The 19,231-nt window shown below is 40.7% G+C and overlaps 1 protein-coding gene across 4 annotated transcripts in view; it reads right to left on the bottom strand.

Annotated features, from left to right (window-relative positions):
- TTBK2 (tau tubulin kinase 2) overlaps positions 1-19,231 on the bottom strand; it is a 214,666-nt gene that overhangs the window by 95,276 nt on the left and 100,159 nt on the right. For all 4 annotated transcript variants that reach the window (XM_068254143.1, XM_068254140.1, XM_068254141.1 and 1 more), the window contains exon 3: positions 10,511-10,658. In XM_068254143.1, the coding sequence (XP_068110244.1) occupies positions 10,511-10,658 (148 nt within the window). The remainder of the gene's footprint in view (positions 1-10,510; positions 10,659-19,231) is intronic.

The following is a 19,231-nucleotide window of genomic DNA, read 5'->3' on the forward strand; positions in this document are numbered from 1 at the left end:
GATAATTAATAGAACATGAGCAGCAAAGAAAATATTTTCATATATTTTTAGTTTTTGTTTTGTTTTTTTTATAACATTGAATCATTCTCTAATATTTGCATTTTAAACACTACTCAGCATTCTAAATGATTTTACATAGCAGGCTAGCAAACTTTTGACCTGTCCTCTGCAGAGAAAAATAAAATACAATGACTGACACTTGAGATAAGAAGCTTCAGAAGACAGAGCTCTCTGCGACTTTGAAAGTCGTGGAGCTCAATGACTCTTCTGCATAGATAACAACTGGAGTTTCTTAACTCTTCCTGTACTGGAAACAATATTAGACTTATGACTCTGCTCCTAATGTTTTATTTCTCAGCTGTAATACCCATACAAATCATCATATATTTTTTTTCGCTTCAGTGTCTCTATTATAGCACTCATTTAAATATTTGACTTGATTTTTCTATATTAAATGCTAGCTATGTTGTGACCATATCTGATCTATTATTTGTAATGTGTATGCCACTCTGTACAATAAACATCCTGCTGAATGAACACTGCAAGGAACCTACACAGTACATGGGGGGGGGGGGGGGGGGGGGGGAAATGTAAGAGGTGCAGAGTAATTGGCGATCTTAAAGATCTTATCCACCGAGAAGGTCCTTATCGGTGTGGATCGCTAAACGTCGTTCGTGTGATCGTGGGCCTGTACCCAATCGCAAGATCGCGGAAAAAACTCTGCTCGTCACTCAAAAAAAAAAATCACAAATCAACGGGAAAATTGTTGGGAAAATCTCATGATAGCTACGGCCCATAACTGTGGACTTGCTAAGATATAAAAAACAATCAATCTCATATCCGTATCCAGTGGTTTGGCATTAGGTTCTCGGATGAGAGAGGAAGGTGGCTGGCACATTCATGGGTGTATTGGTCATTGCTGGGCTATCTACATGGTCCATGGCAGCCTGGCTCTCAGGTCTGGGACCTACTGATGAAGTTCTCCAAAATTTGTGCCACACATCAAAATGAAATAAAAGGGGTCTGTAACAGACTGATGCCACCCCTATTTATTTACAGGTTACCATATAGCATATATTGGATACACTTCGGCATTATTGGTTGCCATAGATAGGAGAGAATTGTCCTTAAAGATTACTGAACTGAAGTAGACCCAGACTTTTGCACACTCGTTCATTTAGGCAGATAAACCTGTCTAATTAGTTCTTATCAGGAACTGTGAATAGACTGCAGAAGAGCTCTGCCAAGGCAGCTCACTGTATAGTAAACACTGAGGCTTAAAGAACACCTTAACTGAGAGTGATATGGTGGCGGACATAATTTTTTTTCCTTTTAAACAATACCAGTGCCTGCTGATCTATTTGGCTGCAGTAGTGTCTGAATCACACATCCAAAACAAGCATACAAACTGATTTGTATGCTTGTTCAGTGTCTATGGCTAAGAGTATTAGAAACCCAGGCTCAGCAGGACAGCCAGGCAATCTGTATTGTTCAAAAGGATATAAGTATGTCAGTCTTCATATCCCCCTCACTTTAGGTGTCCTTTAACCTTTTCAGTGCCTTTTGCAAAAGTTAAACCAAGTAAAACTTCAGGTTTGTTTTTTTTAGGATTTCCATAAATTGCAATGAAGAAATCTTTTTTTCCATAAAGGTCATCATGCTGTGACTTATCTTTTAGAGCAGACAGGAAGTACTGAGTTCAGGTCCGCTGTAAAAGCAGACTCAGCTGTTGCAGTGAAGACAGTTTGGATTGCCATTACATTCTAAGGTGGCCACACACTATGCCAGCCATTCTCAACCAGGGTTCCGCGGACCCCTAGGGTTCCATAGCATTTTGCCATTCTGCAGGACAAAAAGGTCCTGCTTCCCCCTTTTTAGTGGGTCAAAGTAGTACCATTGTTGTTGATGCTAAAGTTGAAGAGAAATCGAGAGCCCAATATGGTGTAGTATGTCAAAATTGATTGGATAAATGAAACAGTGAGATGGTAATACTCACAAACACGGGTTACCACCTAGGTAACCACTCATTAGGCAGGCGAGGAGATTAGACCTGTCCTCACTCAGGATTAAGAAGTCGCTCTCTGTAGATAGGAAGAAAGGGGGTAGATCACCCCTCCACCTGGGGTGGACTCAAATATATTGGTAGGTGAACAGAGGCGCCAGAAGGATAAAAGTACATAACATTTTTAAAAAATTGCTGGGAGGAAGTGGTGGACTCGCCTCCGTTAAAGCAGACACCAAGAACTGTAAATGTATAGATATACACATTTATTGAAAATACCCCAACGATGCAACGCGTTTCGCGGGCACAGCCCACTTCTTCAGGCAATAAGCAGGGGATAAACAACAGCAATTCAGTTATAGCAAGCAGAGCACCTCTGTGCTTATTGCCTGAAGAAGTGGGCTGTGTCCGCGAAACGCGTTGCATCGTTGGGGTATTTTCAATAAATGTGTATATCTATACATTTACAGTCCTTGGTGTCTGCTTTAACGGAGGCGAGTCCACCACTTCCTCCCAGCAATTTTTTTAAAAATTTTATGTACTTTTATCCTTCTGGCGCCTCTGTTCACCTACCAATATATTGTTGTTGATGCATCTGGCGGATGAATCCAATGCACAGCGTATCACCCTCCTATTGGGCTGTTTACGTGCCTTCCGGTTCGTTTGATCTGGAGCTTGCTGCAGCGCTAAGTGCTGTGCTGCTTTTGCTCGGGGATAGCAACGGTGCATTGCCGAGCCCTGCGCTGCTCTTCCTGTAGAGGCATTTTCTCAGCTGCCTACAGCAGTGTAAGGGATGGCTCCCTGACTCCTGCTGCATCCCAGGTAACCACTGCATCCACCTTCTCCTCTCCTTCACAGACCCGTCTCCATCCCTCCAATGCCCAGAGCCAGGAGTGCATTTGAAAAAAACGGATGCAAGGTACCGGGTAAATTTTTTTTTTTCCAGTGTGCACTACTAATGCTGTCCGTGCAGAAACATCACCTAAGTCAGCCTGGCCACATTGTGCTGACTTCTATGCACAATGGTAAAGTGCTGTATATTTATGCTGCATTTTTCAGATAATGGGTTCTCATTATGCCTTTAAACTTTGTACCTGACATTGATGTGAAAGTGCCCTCCTCCATCCCTGCCACTTATCTCTAATTTTGATATGCTGGAAGAGATTATTGTTGGCAGTACCTCCTTATTAGTTTATTGCTGGTGCGTGACTGCTGCTCTGCTAGGGGTTGGGGGTTGGAGGGCTGGTGACAAGGGGCCTTGGGTGCTAGAAAGTACAAATCCGGCCTTGGAATTGTTACATTTCATGCCCAAAATGTTGTAGGGGGTTCCTTGACTCTAAAAAGGCCGAGAAAGGCTGCACCATGCAATCTGACTGTACAATGAATCACCAATCTTACCAGTTTTATGTAGTATAAGAGACTACCTAAAAAATGTATCCAACTCACAGTGAATCTATCCGTGTTATATATGTTATACTACATGGATGTTGGATTGAATAAAAATTGTGCATAGTGCATGGCCACCTTTGTCATACTTGCATATCCACAAATAAACTTTTTCCATGGTCTTAGGTCAATTTCTTAGGAGGTAGCCAATTAACCTAAACTGTAAGATTTAAGATGTGGGAGGAAATAGGTCTACTTAGAGAAAACACAGGAAGAAATACAAACTCCTTTCATATATTGTGTAGTGAACAACTTATGCTACTCATTTGCAATGATTGAGAATTATGCTAATTTATTATGATATATAATTATTATCATTATTGTTATTGATTTATAAAGCGCCAACATATTCCGTGGTGCTGTACAAATGAAGAACAAACATGGGGTAGATAATACAGACAAATGGTATACACATACAAAAAATAGAATTGGTGACAAAAAACAGAACCCATGCAAAATACAGAATTGGTAATTACAGTGATAAAAGTAATATGAATAAAATGTACAATGAATTTCAACACACTAAAGGGTGAGACAGCCCTGCCCTTGTGATTTTATAATCTAAAGGTTTAGGCTAATCATTATTAAAATCTATTGTAAAATGCACGAAACCCGTCTTGCAGTGAAAACATTTCTTTGGTCCAACTTCCAGCTGCATAGATTTGCAGTTACATCTGTAAACTTCTATGTCAACTTGGAATTACTATATTTGCACATTTCAAGTAAACTAGAACGCTGGCACTGAGCCCGCGGCGCAGGAGTATGGGGACACAAAAATGCCTAAAGACGTCTGCTACAGATGAAAGTAATTTAGTGATAGAGCGCCTTTACACTTCCGTAGTGTATGGATGCAAAAACACAGAACTTGGTGCAGGTCTGGAAATCGTCTAATTCTTCAACAATGTCGTCAAGAACCCCCTTCTGGAATAACCCTACTCTTAAAAACTTTTACACTACACCCAACCCAATAATTTGGATTAAAAAAGGGGTCAGTCTCCTTTCCCATATTGTTAACTCTGGAACTCTTGCTTCCTTCGATCACCTGAAGGAAGCACACAACCTCCCAATTCTCACTTCTTCAGATTCATCCAAATGCGACACGCATTTCAAGCCCAGTTTGGCTCATCCTAAATATTCCTCCGCATCACAGAGATTGAAGATATAATATCTAATGAGCATTTGACTAAAGCTCTATCCTCAATACACCAGAACATAATCCTGATAACTGAACCTCATGTCTCTGTATATAAGGATTCTTGGCTTGATGTATCTCCATCACTGGGTGACAATGACTGGGAGGACGCATGGATTGTCCCGTTCCAACATTTAATCGCCACTAGGGACAGACTTATACAATATAAAATCCTGCACAGAGCTTACTTAACCCCTGCCAAGCTAGCCAAATTTGGTGACTCCAATAGCAGCAATTGTTGGCGCTGCAATCTTCCTCAGGCAGATTTCTCCCACATCTTTTGGAACTGTCCCAAAATAGCTCCCTTATGAGCCCTTGTCTGCGAGTTTGTCTCAGAGATCTCCCACACTACTGTCCAACCACATCCTAACTGGTGTCTCCTAGGCTTGACTTCCTCACTTGCAGGTGGCAGGGCTCAAAGAACACTCCTTGGTCTCACATTTTTTCTATTACAGGAAAGCCATTGTCCTCAATTGGAAATCACCTGAACCACCGTCCATCCAACAGTGTAAATCACTCACTAACAATTCTATACCTCTATACAAAGCTGCATACACCGCCAGAGGATGCCCACAGAAATTCAAAAATGTTTGGAAGTCCTGGGAAAAAAATAAAAAGTCCAACTGAGCTTCACGTATATTAACTGTGTACCAAAACTGTACTACATTGGCAGCTTTACTGAACAATTGTCTGGAGGGAGGGAGGGTGGCTGAGTGGGTGGGTTAGGGCTGGATGGTTCTCTTGCTGGGGCACTCTGTCCCATGCCTACTGTATTGTACTGTTTTGCTTTATTTATTTTTTTGTTGTTTTTTTTGTTTTATGTTACGGGTGCTTCCCCGCCTGCGAGCGGGTGCATAGCATCTACTGTGTTGTCTAAAATTGGAAAATTAATAAAAATAAAAAAACAAACAAAAAAAAAAAAAAAACACAGAACACCCACAGACGTCCAGCCACACATACACAGGTGGCCACAAATACCAAAATCTTTTTCCTCTTTTTTCAATGCAGCAACTGCATTCAATTTTCCTGACTGATTGTAATGCTAGCTGCACACAATGCGATTTCCTGTCTGATTGACGGGTCGAAACAATAATTTCAGACATGTCCGATCTTCTCCCGATAAGAGGATCAATTTTGTGCAATAGTAAAAAAAAGAGACATACATCCTGTTATCGAGAAGCAGATATGACACGTCAAATTATTATTTCGACCCCTCAATCTTACAGGAAATTGCATTGCATGTGTATAAGCCTTAGCATTTTAAAAATCTGACCAGTGTACCACACACACACACACAGACACACAGACACACACACACACACACACACACACACACACACACACACACACACACACACACACACACACACACACAACATTAGTAATTTTTCTACAATTAAAGAAAAAAAGGATTGAAAACTATGAAAAATTACTTGGGTCTGTACAATCAAGAAATTGATAATCTACCCTACGCCATTCAATTCTTTGAGAAAGAGATCAGAAAAATCCAACACTCCCGATCTTTCATCAAAGGAAAATTGGAAATTCAATCAGATTTCTCAAACAAATTTAAAAAAAAAATTTCAATTTTTCTGTACAACCGATCTTTTTTTATCTATTAGCCGTAAAACAGGATCATTTTATTGTATGTATGTATCTCTCATATACAGGTTTTTTTGCTCATGGCCGGCTCGTGTTTTTAGCACCAAGTGATTTGTCAGAAAGCATTCTCAGGGATAAAGGCTCAGCCCTGAAAATGGAGGCTGCCTGTGTCAGAGATGCGTAGATTTTAATTATGCCGCGTCTCTCTCTGGCATGAAATTCTCCTTGTTCCATTTCTGCCGCACCTGATGGTGCTCCTCTCAGCAGACCCAGGAGTAATGACTAATGAGGCCTGCGTCATTCCAGCTCACACACAGCCGCAGCGACAGGGTAATCGCTCTCCATCCTGCACTGCCTCCCCACCTTCTGAGGCAGCATCGAGTTACACAACAGAAAGCAATCTCACATCTCTATTTCTCCCCTGACAGCTGACTTTTCAGAGAGAAGAAAGCTGACAGGCACAACTAGAGAACGGACACACATCTGCATGCAGAAAAGGTCACAGTCTGTGCTAGACCAGGCAAATACTACGTCCTATAGGGTTTCTGGTGGACAAGATCTTACAACCACCGTCTCCAGCAGTAAGAGCGAAAATCCACAATGTAAAGAAGGATTTCTTACTAAATTGTGAAGAAGAATAATTAGACCCATTTGTGTCCAGGAAGCCTGCATGCTACTGAAACCAAATATATGAGCCAACATATTGTTTCACTTCCCTCAGCAAACTTTCAGGAAAAATCGTAAAGTAAGAATTGCATATGCTAAACTTAAACTACCAAAAGATTGGGGTGGGCTTGGACTACCTAATATTAGATCTTATAACTTAGCTTGCCTCTTCCGACACATCAGAGACTGGGAGAGACAATCTAGTGTCTACTCCAACTTCACTCTAGAGAAAGCCTTTACAGAACCTTGGTCGCTAATGGCAATTCTGCATACATCATACAGAAAATTGCCCAAAAGATTAAAACAAAGCAGAATGGTACTAGACACATGGGCAGCATGGAAACAAATATGCAAATTACATAATCAACCATACCAGTTAACAAAATATATGCCACTATGGGGGCACCCAGGTTTTCCACCCAGCATCACACATACGGGCTTTATAGCATGGGAAACAGAGGAATAACAAAATTAGGACAAATATGGTCCTTCCGCAGTAAAAGATGGTTCACATTTTCTGAACTAAGAGCACTTTATAATATCCCTAGATCCCACTTCCTGTATTATGCACAACTTAAATCTTATATATCAAACATAATGGGCAAGGTGGAAGGTGCCATGAATCCGAACTCTTTTGACAGATTCTTGAATCCACTGACCTTAAAGATGTCGCTTTCCGATATTCAAAGGAAAATAGAGAATATATCTGTAGAAAAACTAGCTAAACACAACTTTAAACAGTGGGCGAAAGACATTCAAGATGCTGATCTAAATAACAAAATCCTAGAAGGAAATAACATTTTTCGTTCTCTTATTATAGACGAGACATGGAGAGAATCCCATCTGAAAATGATACACAGAGCAAAGTATGCATTTAATATCAAATATCAAAACCCACCAGTAGGCTACCATCCACATTGCCCTAAATGTTTATCAGAAAATGCTAACATGTTTCACTGCCTATGGGAATGCACACATATAAAAGGCTTTTGGGGAAAAACCCAAAAATATATAGCACAATTGTGCAAATATACAATAGAACTGTCCCCACAACTATGCCTATTCAACTATAACACCCCAGGAGAAAGCCAAAGGACAATGTCTATACCATCTTTAGCACATATTGTCATAATTGCTGCTCGTAAAGTCATTTACAACAAGTGGATATATCACAGTATACCATCTGTATGGGACGTGAAACAAGAACTACTACATATGATGCATATAGACAAACTAGAAACACAACAAAATATGGAAAAAAAGACTAAACGCTTCTTTAAAGTGTGGAAGAACTTTATTTCTTACTCTTTTTCTACAAAGGAAATTCAAGACTTTATGAAACCATTTCAATATACGTCATGGTATGCTGAGAGCGATTTACTGGACACTCTAGGTAAACTAAAAATCTAACAATTAGCTAAAGTTACAACTTCTCCTTCTATTGTATATCTGAGATAAATGAAGGCAAAAACTGGGCTAGATGAACATAGAAATTATCTATTTAGATATGGTTATGCATATATCGATATTACAAACAGAGACGGTGACAGAGGGAGGGAGGGGTGGGTATAGGCAGGACAGGAGGTGGGGAGGGGGTGGGGGGAATACAGACTTTGGCTTTATCTCTTAATTGGATCCTTAGACATCCGGAATATGTGAAATGTCCTACGGACTCAGTAATGCCTTTTTCATTAAACTGATTTTGGACTCCTAGGGGAGAATTGTTAAAGTCTAAAAATTCAATAAAAAAAGTTTATTAAAAAAAAAAAAAAGAAATATTATAAGCAAAGGAAAAACAAGGCAAGGATGAACTGAAAATCACTGATACAACTAAAGGCACATTTTGGCATTCTACTTAAATGGCAAATTCCAAAGAAAATCTTATTTTAGTTTTAGATAGTGTGATAAGGGTTAAAGTGGACCTGAACTCAGAACTTCCTCTCAGTTCTAAATGATAACCAAGAGCATGATAACTTTTAACCTTCCTGGCGGTAACCCCAAACGTAGTTCGGGGTAAGCCGCGCAGGAGGTTTTCTCAGGCCCTGCTGGGCCGATTTGCGTATTTTTTTTTTTTTTTGCTGAACGCAGCTAGCACTTTGCTAGCTGCGTCAGCACACCGATCGCCGCGTCGCCGCAGAGGCCCCCTCCCTAGACCCCTGCGCTGCCTGGCCTATCAGCGCTAAGGGGTGGATCGGGACTCCCTTAGACGTCACGACGTCCATGACGTCATCCCGCCCCGTCGCCATGCCGACAGGGGAAGCCTTCCAGGAAATCCCGTTCTTTGAACGGAATTTCCTGATCGCCTATTGCAGGAGGCGATTGGAGGGGCTGGGGGGGATGCCGCTGAGCAGTGGCTATCATTTAGCGAGCCCTAGGCTCGCTACATGATTTTAAAAAAATAAATTAAAAAACCGGCAGCGCTGCCCCCTGGCGGTTTTTAATAGACCGCCTGGAGGGTTAAAGGAAAAGATTTCCTTGTTACATCTGTTACTTACTTTATGAGTTGCAGCAATCCTGCACACAGAGCTAAGACCAATAAAACTGCAACTGTAAGATTTTCATTATAATACATTTTTCACCACATTTAGGTACACTAACACTGAGACCTGATCTGATGGTGTACTCAGCAAGTCTCTGGAAGAGGTACATGCTCAACATGGCTGTGCGGCATTGCCAAACTATGGAGTGGAAGAGGATAAACAGGTCCAGTGTCCTCCCCAAAAATTATTTCCAGCAGGGTATCACGAAAAAGTAGCGGGGTGGGGCGCAATGGGGGGGGGGATGCAGGGTCGGCACAACTCTTCTTACAGCATAGGACAGCCTTTCTTAACCTTTTTACCCTGGAGGAACCCTGTAAATAATTTGATCTCAAGGAACCCTGCAAATAATTTTTTGATCTCGAGGAACGAGGAGATCATTATTACTCTGACTCCCAATTCAGTGCTTCTTTTTACAGTACCCCCTATAATAACGTGCTTTATTATACTTCCCCATGATCGAGAAAAATGCCAAGGAGCCCCTGCAGAGTACTCAAGGAACTCTGGGGTTCCCGGGGACCATGTTTGAGAGAGCCTGGTATCAGAGGAGGATGAGTAGGGTGGGGTGATGACAGCTTGGTGCTCACCAAAATTAGCTGGGTGGCGCACTTGGCTAAAAGAGCCTAGGGAGAACACCGAGGTCTCCCATTTCAAGATAGTGCTATAGCAAAAAAATAAAACAAGACTCATCTGATTGCTCTGGTAATGGAAATGCCTGTATTGGCAGACTGTTGTCCAAATTGATCCTTTTGGGCATCAAAAAATATATGGTCTGAGCATTTTGTGAAGGGAAAAACTGCAGGAAAACAATGCTGGGACAACCTCAACCAGGCAAATAACAATCCAATCAGTTTTTGTGATATTCCTGCATACCCCACTTCAAAATCAAAACCATTGGACAAGCGTGTTTTAGGAACAACATTAGAAGAGCTTCCAGGTTTGTGGGCACACCTGTATAATGAAGAAAAAGCAGCAAATTCTTGCTCTATAGAGCCATTTGAACTCCATACTGGCAAGATAAATGCCTAGCCCATGATTGTCTGTTTTGAACAGTGCTAGCCGTACCTTGTAGTTTCTTGAGAACTGCTACCTCCATCTTCAACACCTGCTTTGGTTGTTGGGCAGACTCCACTTTGAGAGCCACATTCTCTCTTGTTAGCAGGTCCAAGGCATCGTAGATCTCCCCAAAGCCACCACCACCAATTTTTCTGAGCTGAGAAATAGAAGAAGAGCAAAATGATAATCTCTGAATCAAACAATGGCAGTTTTAAATAAAAACCTATGAAAATTGTGAAATGTAGTCAAAAACAAAACAGGTAAACCAAACTGTTCTTATCTGGATGACTAATGACCATGTGTAGAATGTGCTTGTTCAAATGTAAATATTAATTCCAGTAATTGTAAAGAGCTTTTCTCCTGTCACACTCAAATCGCTTGCGAGGCTGCCAGTAGGGCACGCTCAGTAGGCAGTAGCAGTGTTACGGAGTCTCGCTCCAAAAATTCCTTACTGAATATCAGGGCTGTGGAGTCGGTACTAAATCATCAGACTCAGACTCCTCAGTTTATGAAACTCAAATCATCAGACTCCAACTCCAGGTACCCAAAATTGCTCCGACTGTGATGCAAGTAATGCTTACAATCATAACTAATACCATTGCTTTCAGATTTTGACTTTGGGTTTAGCTGCACTTTAAACCGGCATCCTCCTATAACAGCTTGTGATGAAAACTCATCCGTAGCAATATGCAAAAGCGTTCACAAGTTCAAGAACACTTGAACGTCGTTATTTAAAAAGAATAATTCTTATATTACTTTTTTTCCTCTTAGTATTTTACGTTATAAATGAATAAAGCAAAAGTGAAAGAAAAATCGTTATACAATACCAATAAAGAAAATAATTCTGGCATATAATTAAATGAAGCAAGGAAATAAGGCAGACTCCTCGTTCATCACCTACACTATATATGCATTGTTGTAAATGTATGCAGGAGGAAGATCAGACACCGTTCTTGAATTTACAAAGCTGACCACTCAAATCCAGCAGGTGGAGCCCTACACAAATACCACATATTTACAATATTTGTAATACTTAAATATATTTACAATTAAAACATATTTGGAAGATTGATTAATGGTAAATACAAAATAAATAAAAAAAAAATCACTATACAGTCCCATTCATGAAAATTAGTAAACATTATGTAATGTATTTGAAAAAAATATGCTTATTGTTTAACATCTATGCAAATAGGTCATCAAAACCCAATATGTGTAACTTAGTGACGCTCTCACGGGTAATCATGAGTGCTTACTCGTGATTCAAATGAGCTTAATTGCTGCAGCTGAGCTGCTGGATGACAATGGGTTATTTACCCATAATTCCACCGTCCAAGCTGTTGGAATGCAGGGTGGACGGCGGAATTATGGGTAAATAACCAATTCTCATCCAGCCGTTCAGCTGCAGCAATTAAAACTCATTTGAATCACGAGTAAGCACTCGTGATTACCCGTGAGAGCATCAATACTCACTACTTGGGGGAGGGGTTTGTTCACTAATAACTGAATACATAAAATAAGCTTGCAGGAACTCCTAATTGTTGTTTATCCGTTATACATTGTAAAGAACAAGATTTTCCAGGTAATTAGTTCTAGTCTAAGTTATTTACAAAAAGAAAAAACACAGTCAGTAGACTCAAATCTTTGTCTAAAGGTGGCCACACACTATACAATTTTTTAAATATCTGTTCAATTCAAGAATTGCAATCATTTTTCCTGACTGACTGTACCATTTCAAAAATATGACCAATGTACCACACACCTATATTCAATTTTCCCCCCAAGTATGATTAAAATGATTGGAAACTCTTAAATTGCTAGGGTGTTTATATTAATACATTGTCAATCTAACACACACCATACAATCTTTAGAAAAATTGAAGAAAAATTTCCCTCATTCCGGATCGATGAAAATGGGAAATCTGATCGGATTTTTCGAATGGAAAAAAAAAAGCTTTTTTTTGTCCGGGACATTCGATCATATTTATCGAATTCCCGTAAAATCGGATCATTTTATTGTATCGTGTGTGGCCACCTTTAGGCTAGTATCGCACTGACATGTGGCATTGTGCAGGACAATATAGCTTAATTGCAACCGCAATGTACTTCTAGCGTAATGATAAGTTCACAAGATACGGTAATAAGGCAAGGTTTGGAGATGGAGTTTACTTTAGAAGAGGTCACTTTGAAAATCTCTCATATGAAACCTGAACCTCATTCTACATTACAGCCTGAAATGTGAGGAGAGCTCCCAATGAAAACATCAATTTACCGTGATCAGGCTATAATAAATAGACCTTCACAGAAGTGAAAGGACAATATTTAACTCATTCAGTCTGTGATTCTCCTATAACAGCCAGGGAACAGAATCCAAAATGTGTGTGCTAATATACATTGCAGAGGTAAGGGCCAGTTCACACTTGGGAATTTGGGAATTTTTATAAGGTCACCTCAACGCAGGATAGTGGGTCCTAATGTTAAAAATAGGATCCACCTCCACATTGTGGTAAACAGAGCGGAGAGTCTGAACTTTGCACTTTTTTCCAAACAGAGTCTGTTCTCACTAGGCTAGTTGCCACATCCGCTTCAATCGCTATGATGTTTTCCCTTGGTTTCGATGCAGCCGACTCCTCCCCTCGATCCCGGGACACAGATCGGTGGCTGGCAGAAGTATGGAGTTCTCCACTGGACTGCAAAAGACTAAAGGGAATACTCAGCAACAGGGAGAATTGTCATTGGTTCATGGTGGACCAATGAAAATTCTCCCTGTTGCTAGGGAGAATTGTTCCATTGTCTCCTATTGGAAACCCCATCCCCCTAATGGCCTCCAGGCTGTGCACCGAGAGGCAGAGTTGGGGGGCCGTGAGTAGAGATCGCGATCAAAGCGAATGGGCGGACTTCGGAGCAGAAGGCACAGATTATGCAAACAGATACAAAATGGACAGAGAGCATCCACTAAGCTTACCATGCTCATTTTGCATCCACTCAAGTGTGACCTGGCCCTATAGCAATAATTAATTCTAATAATCTGGTAGACATCTCTCTAGCTTGCCTTCTATAGCACTGCTTTCACCAGAGTCACTTATGTTCTGTGCACTCTGGCTTCCTTTCCTGTGTTACCAAGCACCCGATTCTTACAAGAATCCTGCTGCAGAGCCCCACGCCACACAAAACCTGCACGGACCCTCCACAACGCCCCTGCCACCCCCCAAAGCCTGTAGGCGGCGGTTGTGGTGTGTGCGGGCAGCCGTTGCACAACTGTTACTTACAACTGTTGATTACTGATATAGATTAACAAGATAATCTATTCAAAGCTTCTAGTGCCATCAAATTTTTTATGATTACAGTCACCTCATTTCAATGTAAATTTCCTTACCTATAATTTATCATAGGCTTACAAATAAAAAGGGAAAGACTGGCAAGTGACCATGATCTTATTCAGATTAGTTGGGAAACAAATGAGATAGGGACCAGAATCCACAATCGGCACAAGGCAGCCCTTCATCTCAGTAACCAGACCTCTTTGGTCTTAGGACCATGAGCGTTCTTAACTAGACCCTTCAAAATTCTGGTTTAACTCTTGAAAATTCCTGTTGAACCTTTTTTCAACAACATTCAACAATTTTGAACAATTTTCTGAACATCACTGATAGAAACATCATGCTTCTAAGAAAGAAATCCAGCAAGCCAAAATAGGCGATGTCATTCCATATCATTACAGAAGAGGTCTTTCATTTTATACTTAGTCTACACTATAAAAAACCTCACATGACGGTCTCACCTTGTGCCCAAAATCAGTTTCACAAAGTTTCACTTTTTGGCTAACTAGGCTAAGGGCTCTTTCTCACAAATGCTTGACAATAGTACACTTAACAGTTAGCCAGCCGCTCCTGTATATTTGCTGAGCACTTGCAGCCGTTTGCAATGTCCAGCAGTTGTGACCATCTCTTGCCTGTACACCTGACCAGGTGGCAGCGACCCCTGGATGCAACCTGCATGCGTTTTTTTTTCTATATGAAGCAGAAACCTGACACGGACACGCTTGTGGTTACAAAAACTATCATTCGGTTGCAATACTTTGGAACTATACTGTAAGTTGTTTAACCCCGGCAATAAGGCGACTAAACTGTGCATTTACCACAATGTTTTCACGTTCGTGTGAAAGAGAAAAAAGGCACATGTAAACAAGGAACTGATGCTCAAAGGAAGCCAACTGGGCCAACAATAGCCTAATAAATTACTAATTATAAGGTTCAAACATAATAAAAGGATTTGAATAGAGAAGTTCAAAGGGCTACAATGAAGTCAGTTCATCTTTGATAAAATTAATTCATCTTTTACCAACGATGAAAGAAGTTTTAAAATAATCAGACATACATCATAAAGCAAAAAGACAAGAATAGCATCTAAGCTTCACCGGATATACAGATGTCCTTTAATATGTTAAGGAACCTGCATGGAATTGTTACAAGCTCGAAAGACTGAAGTTGTCCTTACTGTGCTGTAACAAAAACCTGTTCAGTATCAACCACTGCCTGTGGTCAGGATCTACCACACTCTGAATAAATAGGTTTATAGTTATCAGAGGGTGGGCAGTTGTGCAATGTAAACAAGACTGCTCTCACTGCTTTCCAAATAGGCTTGCTAGGTACCGGAAATCAGCAGACATGCAGCCCTGGGGGCGATTTACAAGAAGACGCGGCAGGTGATAATTTTAGAGGAAAATAGGACCCAGTGAATATGTAATATACAATGAAGGTCTGCTTTAAATTCAAATGCTCAACTCCTCCAGACAGTTTGGAACATACTATGCTAAGAATGGGAGTGTCAGCTTACTGGCAGTCAATCAATGCAGATGTGGAAAACAAGCAACATACGTTGCTGCTACTTACAGCTGATTACTCCTGCAGAAAGAGGATCGATCCTGGATGTCGTTTATTGAAAACTAGTGCAACATCTCCATACCACCTATAAAAATAATAGGCCTCATCTTTACCCTCACCAGTCCCGAAAAGTCCTTTTATTGAGAAAAGATGTCCAAAACTGAACTGCATATACAAAGTATGGTCTAACGACTGCTTCATAAAGAGTCACAATTGTACTGCACAGTATTTTACATCTATACATCTAGTAATACAAGTAATACTGACTAGACACTAGAGCACAGGTGTCAAACTCAAGATCTGCGGCTGAATGCAGCCCTCTTTGCCATTTTATGTGGCACTCGACAGCTTCAAATGTCCACCATTGTAAGCAATAAAATAATAACTCCTTCCCATCCAGAGGAGCATACCAGTGATAGTTTTTTTCTGATTGAAACATTGTCAATTTGAGCTGGGGTGCAGCAATAACCCACGAATGAATATATACATAGAAATATATATATATATATATATATATATATATATATATATATATATATATATATATATATATATATATATAAAAATTTTAACCTCACTCCCTCACTGCATGGGGCCTGCTCCCAGGATCCAAATGCCTTAACCCCCCCCCCCCCCCCCCTCCCATGTGGCCGGTATAACACACACAGCTACCCCAATACCATCTCCCCACAGAGTGGCGCAGTGGAACAGGGCAACATTTAACTGCTCCAACAATGTATTGGGTCTTCACACGTGACATACCTCAGAAGCCAGAGATATCCAGCATAGAGTATATGGCTGTCAGGAAGATCAGAGGAAATATGGAGCAATGCTGGAGTAGGTGGATACTGAACTGCTCCACTGCGCCCCGAATGGGCGCTATAGCCCAACCACTTAGTTTGAGACTGTTAAATAAATGTTAAATCCTGATTAAAAAAAAAAAAAATTGGCATGCAACTTAAGACTATGCTTTAGATTTTGGCCCCTTACGTGATTGAGTTTGACACCAGTGGAATAGACAATTGATAGGGTTAGGAAGAGAAGCAAATTTAGCCAAAAACAACAGCTGCCTGCAAGGAGGATTAAGTTGGTTCTGTGAAAATAAGCTATTGGCACACTGTACACCAGCGGTTTTGGATGTGGGTTTGGCATTTCGGTGACCTAAAGGAATTATTTGCATATTCCCTCACTGAGCATATAGGAACTCCCATAATGCATCATGCAAGTAATGCATCATGGGATGCATCACTTACTCACATAAATCTAAATAGTTGCAAATATCACGTTTTAGGAAGGCAAATCTATATTTAGAGGAGAGCACAACGACTCAGACATGTCATTGACCGAAAAAGTCACTTCTCTCTGCAAATTGGTCCAAATGGAATGTAGGACAGCAACTTCTGAGTTTGTTTTACATAAGTGATGTAACAGACTAGAATAAGACATGCCAACCATTCCCCATCCACAGATATCTTGTATTTATTATTGGGGTTTTCTCATAATTAAGCTTTAGCTGCTTTTGCTCTGCAGCTGCATAGAGAATATAATTACTTTATAAATGTCCATGACCATACTGCCTTTTAGTCCCTAGCAGTGAAGCCAGAGACCATTCTATCATTAGCAACACCAATCACTAGGATGTTAAACACATTTGGATAATTCCTCGCTGGCCATGTGTTGGCAGAGAGGAATCACCTCTGTGACACTGATTTAAGGACAGTGCTGGGGATGCTGTGCAGTATACAGCCTGTAGTCCGATCTCCAGGACCGTACAGACGTACTGAGCAGAGTGATAAGCAATTTGTGAAATAAAGTCTACAAAAACGGTCTCGTCATAGTTTAAAACACAGAGAAATACCAATTCATAGTTACTGAAAATCATGTACAACCAAAGACTGAAATAGCTTTTCCATAACATCAAAATTACTATTAGACTTATGTGACAATCAGGTTACATCAATTTAGAAAAAACTGACAAATACCTTTAGGCCTGCAACCCACAACAGATCGCAGTCACAACCACTCCGCGTTTTTGCTTGAGTTTTTTTGCGGGGTAGTGTTTTGTTTTGCGATTTCAGCAGCGATTCCCAGCATTTTTTGTATTGATTATATTTTAGCAATTGCGATTAGCAATTTGCAGTTTTTCAGTCCTTCCAGGGATTTTGAGTAAGCTGGTTGATTCTGGGTAGTACAGGACAGGAGCTGTATAGTGATTGAAAAGTGATTTTGCTGTTAACCTAGCAAAATGGTGCAGGCAGAGAGATTGCGATTTGGACAAAACGCAAATCGCTCCAGTGGGTTCACTTCTATACACTTTCATTCGCATAGCGATTTTTGGAATCGCCAGCATTTCCTAGAAAGCATAAATCGCTGCTGAAAACGCTCAAGTGGAATCTAGGCCTTAAAGTGGAATATAACCCTGAATTTCATCAACTTCCCTGGGGCTTCTACCAGCCCCTTGCAGTCGCCCTGTGCCTGCGCCGGGACAAAATGATCCTCGGTCCCCTGCAGCACCCTACTTTTGTTTTGTGAGTCCTTGGTCCACGCGCCTTCTAATTGGCGTATGTGCAATACGAAAAAAATCTCTACTGCACATGTACAGAACGCTCCTGGCGATAGGAGTGCGGTCGAGGACGCACAAGGCCTAAGCCGTTCATGTACACTGTCAACTCCCCAGTCGGCCAGGCCGGAAGAGGGTCGCTGCGGGGACCTGGAGGGACACTTCACAACAGCACGGGCACAGGGCGGCTGCAGGGGGCTGGTAGAAACCCCAGGTAAGTTAACCCCTTTTTGTTTTCTACAGTTAAGGTTCCCTTTAATGCTAGTTTCATACTGGGGTCTTGCACTCGGGTAAAACAGAATCACAATATCAACGGTCTATAGATTTCTGAGATTATCTTTCAACTCAGATGTCTCATTGTTCTGTAATAAGTGGGAGTCCAAGACTGATAGAAACCATAAAGGGCAATGAAGCTCTATTTTCAGCAGCTACAATATAAAGTTAATGTAAAGTGGTGTATAACACCAGTGTGCCTAGCAAAAGTTACTTAACTTTCAAATAGCTGCTGGAAATGTGGAAAGGAAAGTGGCCCAGAAAGCCATGTGTGGTGGACCTGTCCAATTATATATACAATTTGGGCAACAATAATTGAATTTGGTAAAATATATGGATAAAGAAATTGCACTCTAACTGCTTTATCTATACATTTTGGCTCTATCGGACCAACAGACAACTTTACAAAAAAAAATACTCAAATAAATTGGTACAAATTGGTACAATAATTGCGACGAGTATGATTGCAGAGGGATGGCTTATCTTTTACGAAAAAGAGTTATAAGGAGGAAGCAGGCAAAATCATGAAAATTGAGTACATGAAAGACGTGGAAAAAAATATATGTTTCTTGGTAAAGTGGTATGGGATAGATCCATAGGTTGTATGACAAGGGAGAATGAGGTGGAGAGGATGCATGTATGCATGTATGTATGAATAAGGAAATAAAATAGTTACAAAGGATGATCTAACAAAGGTAGAAACTGGTGAGATATATAGCCGATATAATCAGCCGATATTATATAGCAACAATACATTAAAAAAAGGGGGGGGGGGAAGGAGAGAGAAAAAAAAAAAGAAAGAAATAAAAAAGAAAATGAAGCAACTAATATCCATCATAAATAGCTTCAGAAGCAGGAGAAAGTCTGTGAGTTTGGGGAAACAAATCACAACACGTGTTACACAGGTGATGCAACAGATACAGTGAAGCATATAGTACACAAAAAGTTTGCTTCACTGCAACTGTAAGGCCCCGTTCACATTGCACGCGTTCCCGTCCGCATTTCGGGAACGCG

Source organism: Hyperolius riggenbachi, chromosome 9 (genome assembly GCF_040937935.1).
Source record: "Hyperolius riggenbachi isolate aHypRig1 chromosome 9, aHypRig1.pri, whole genome shotgun sequence".
Classification (NCBI taxonomy): Eukaryota; Metazoa; Chordata; class Amphibia; order Anura; family Hyperoliidae; genus Hyperolius; species Hyperolius riggenbachi.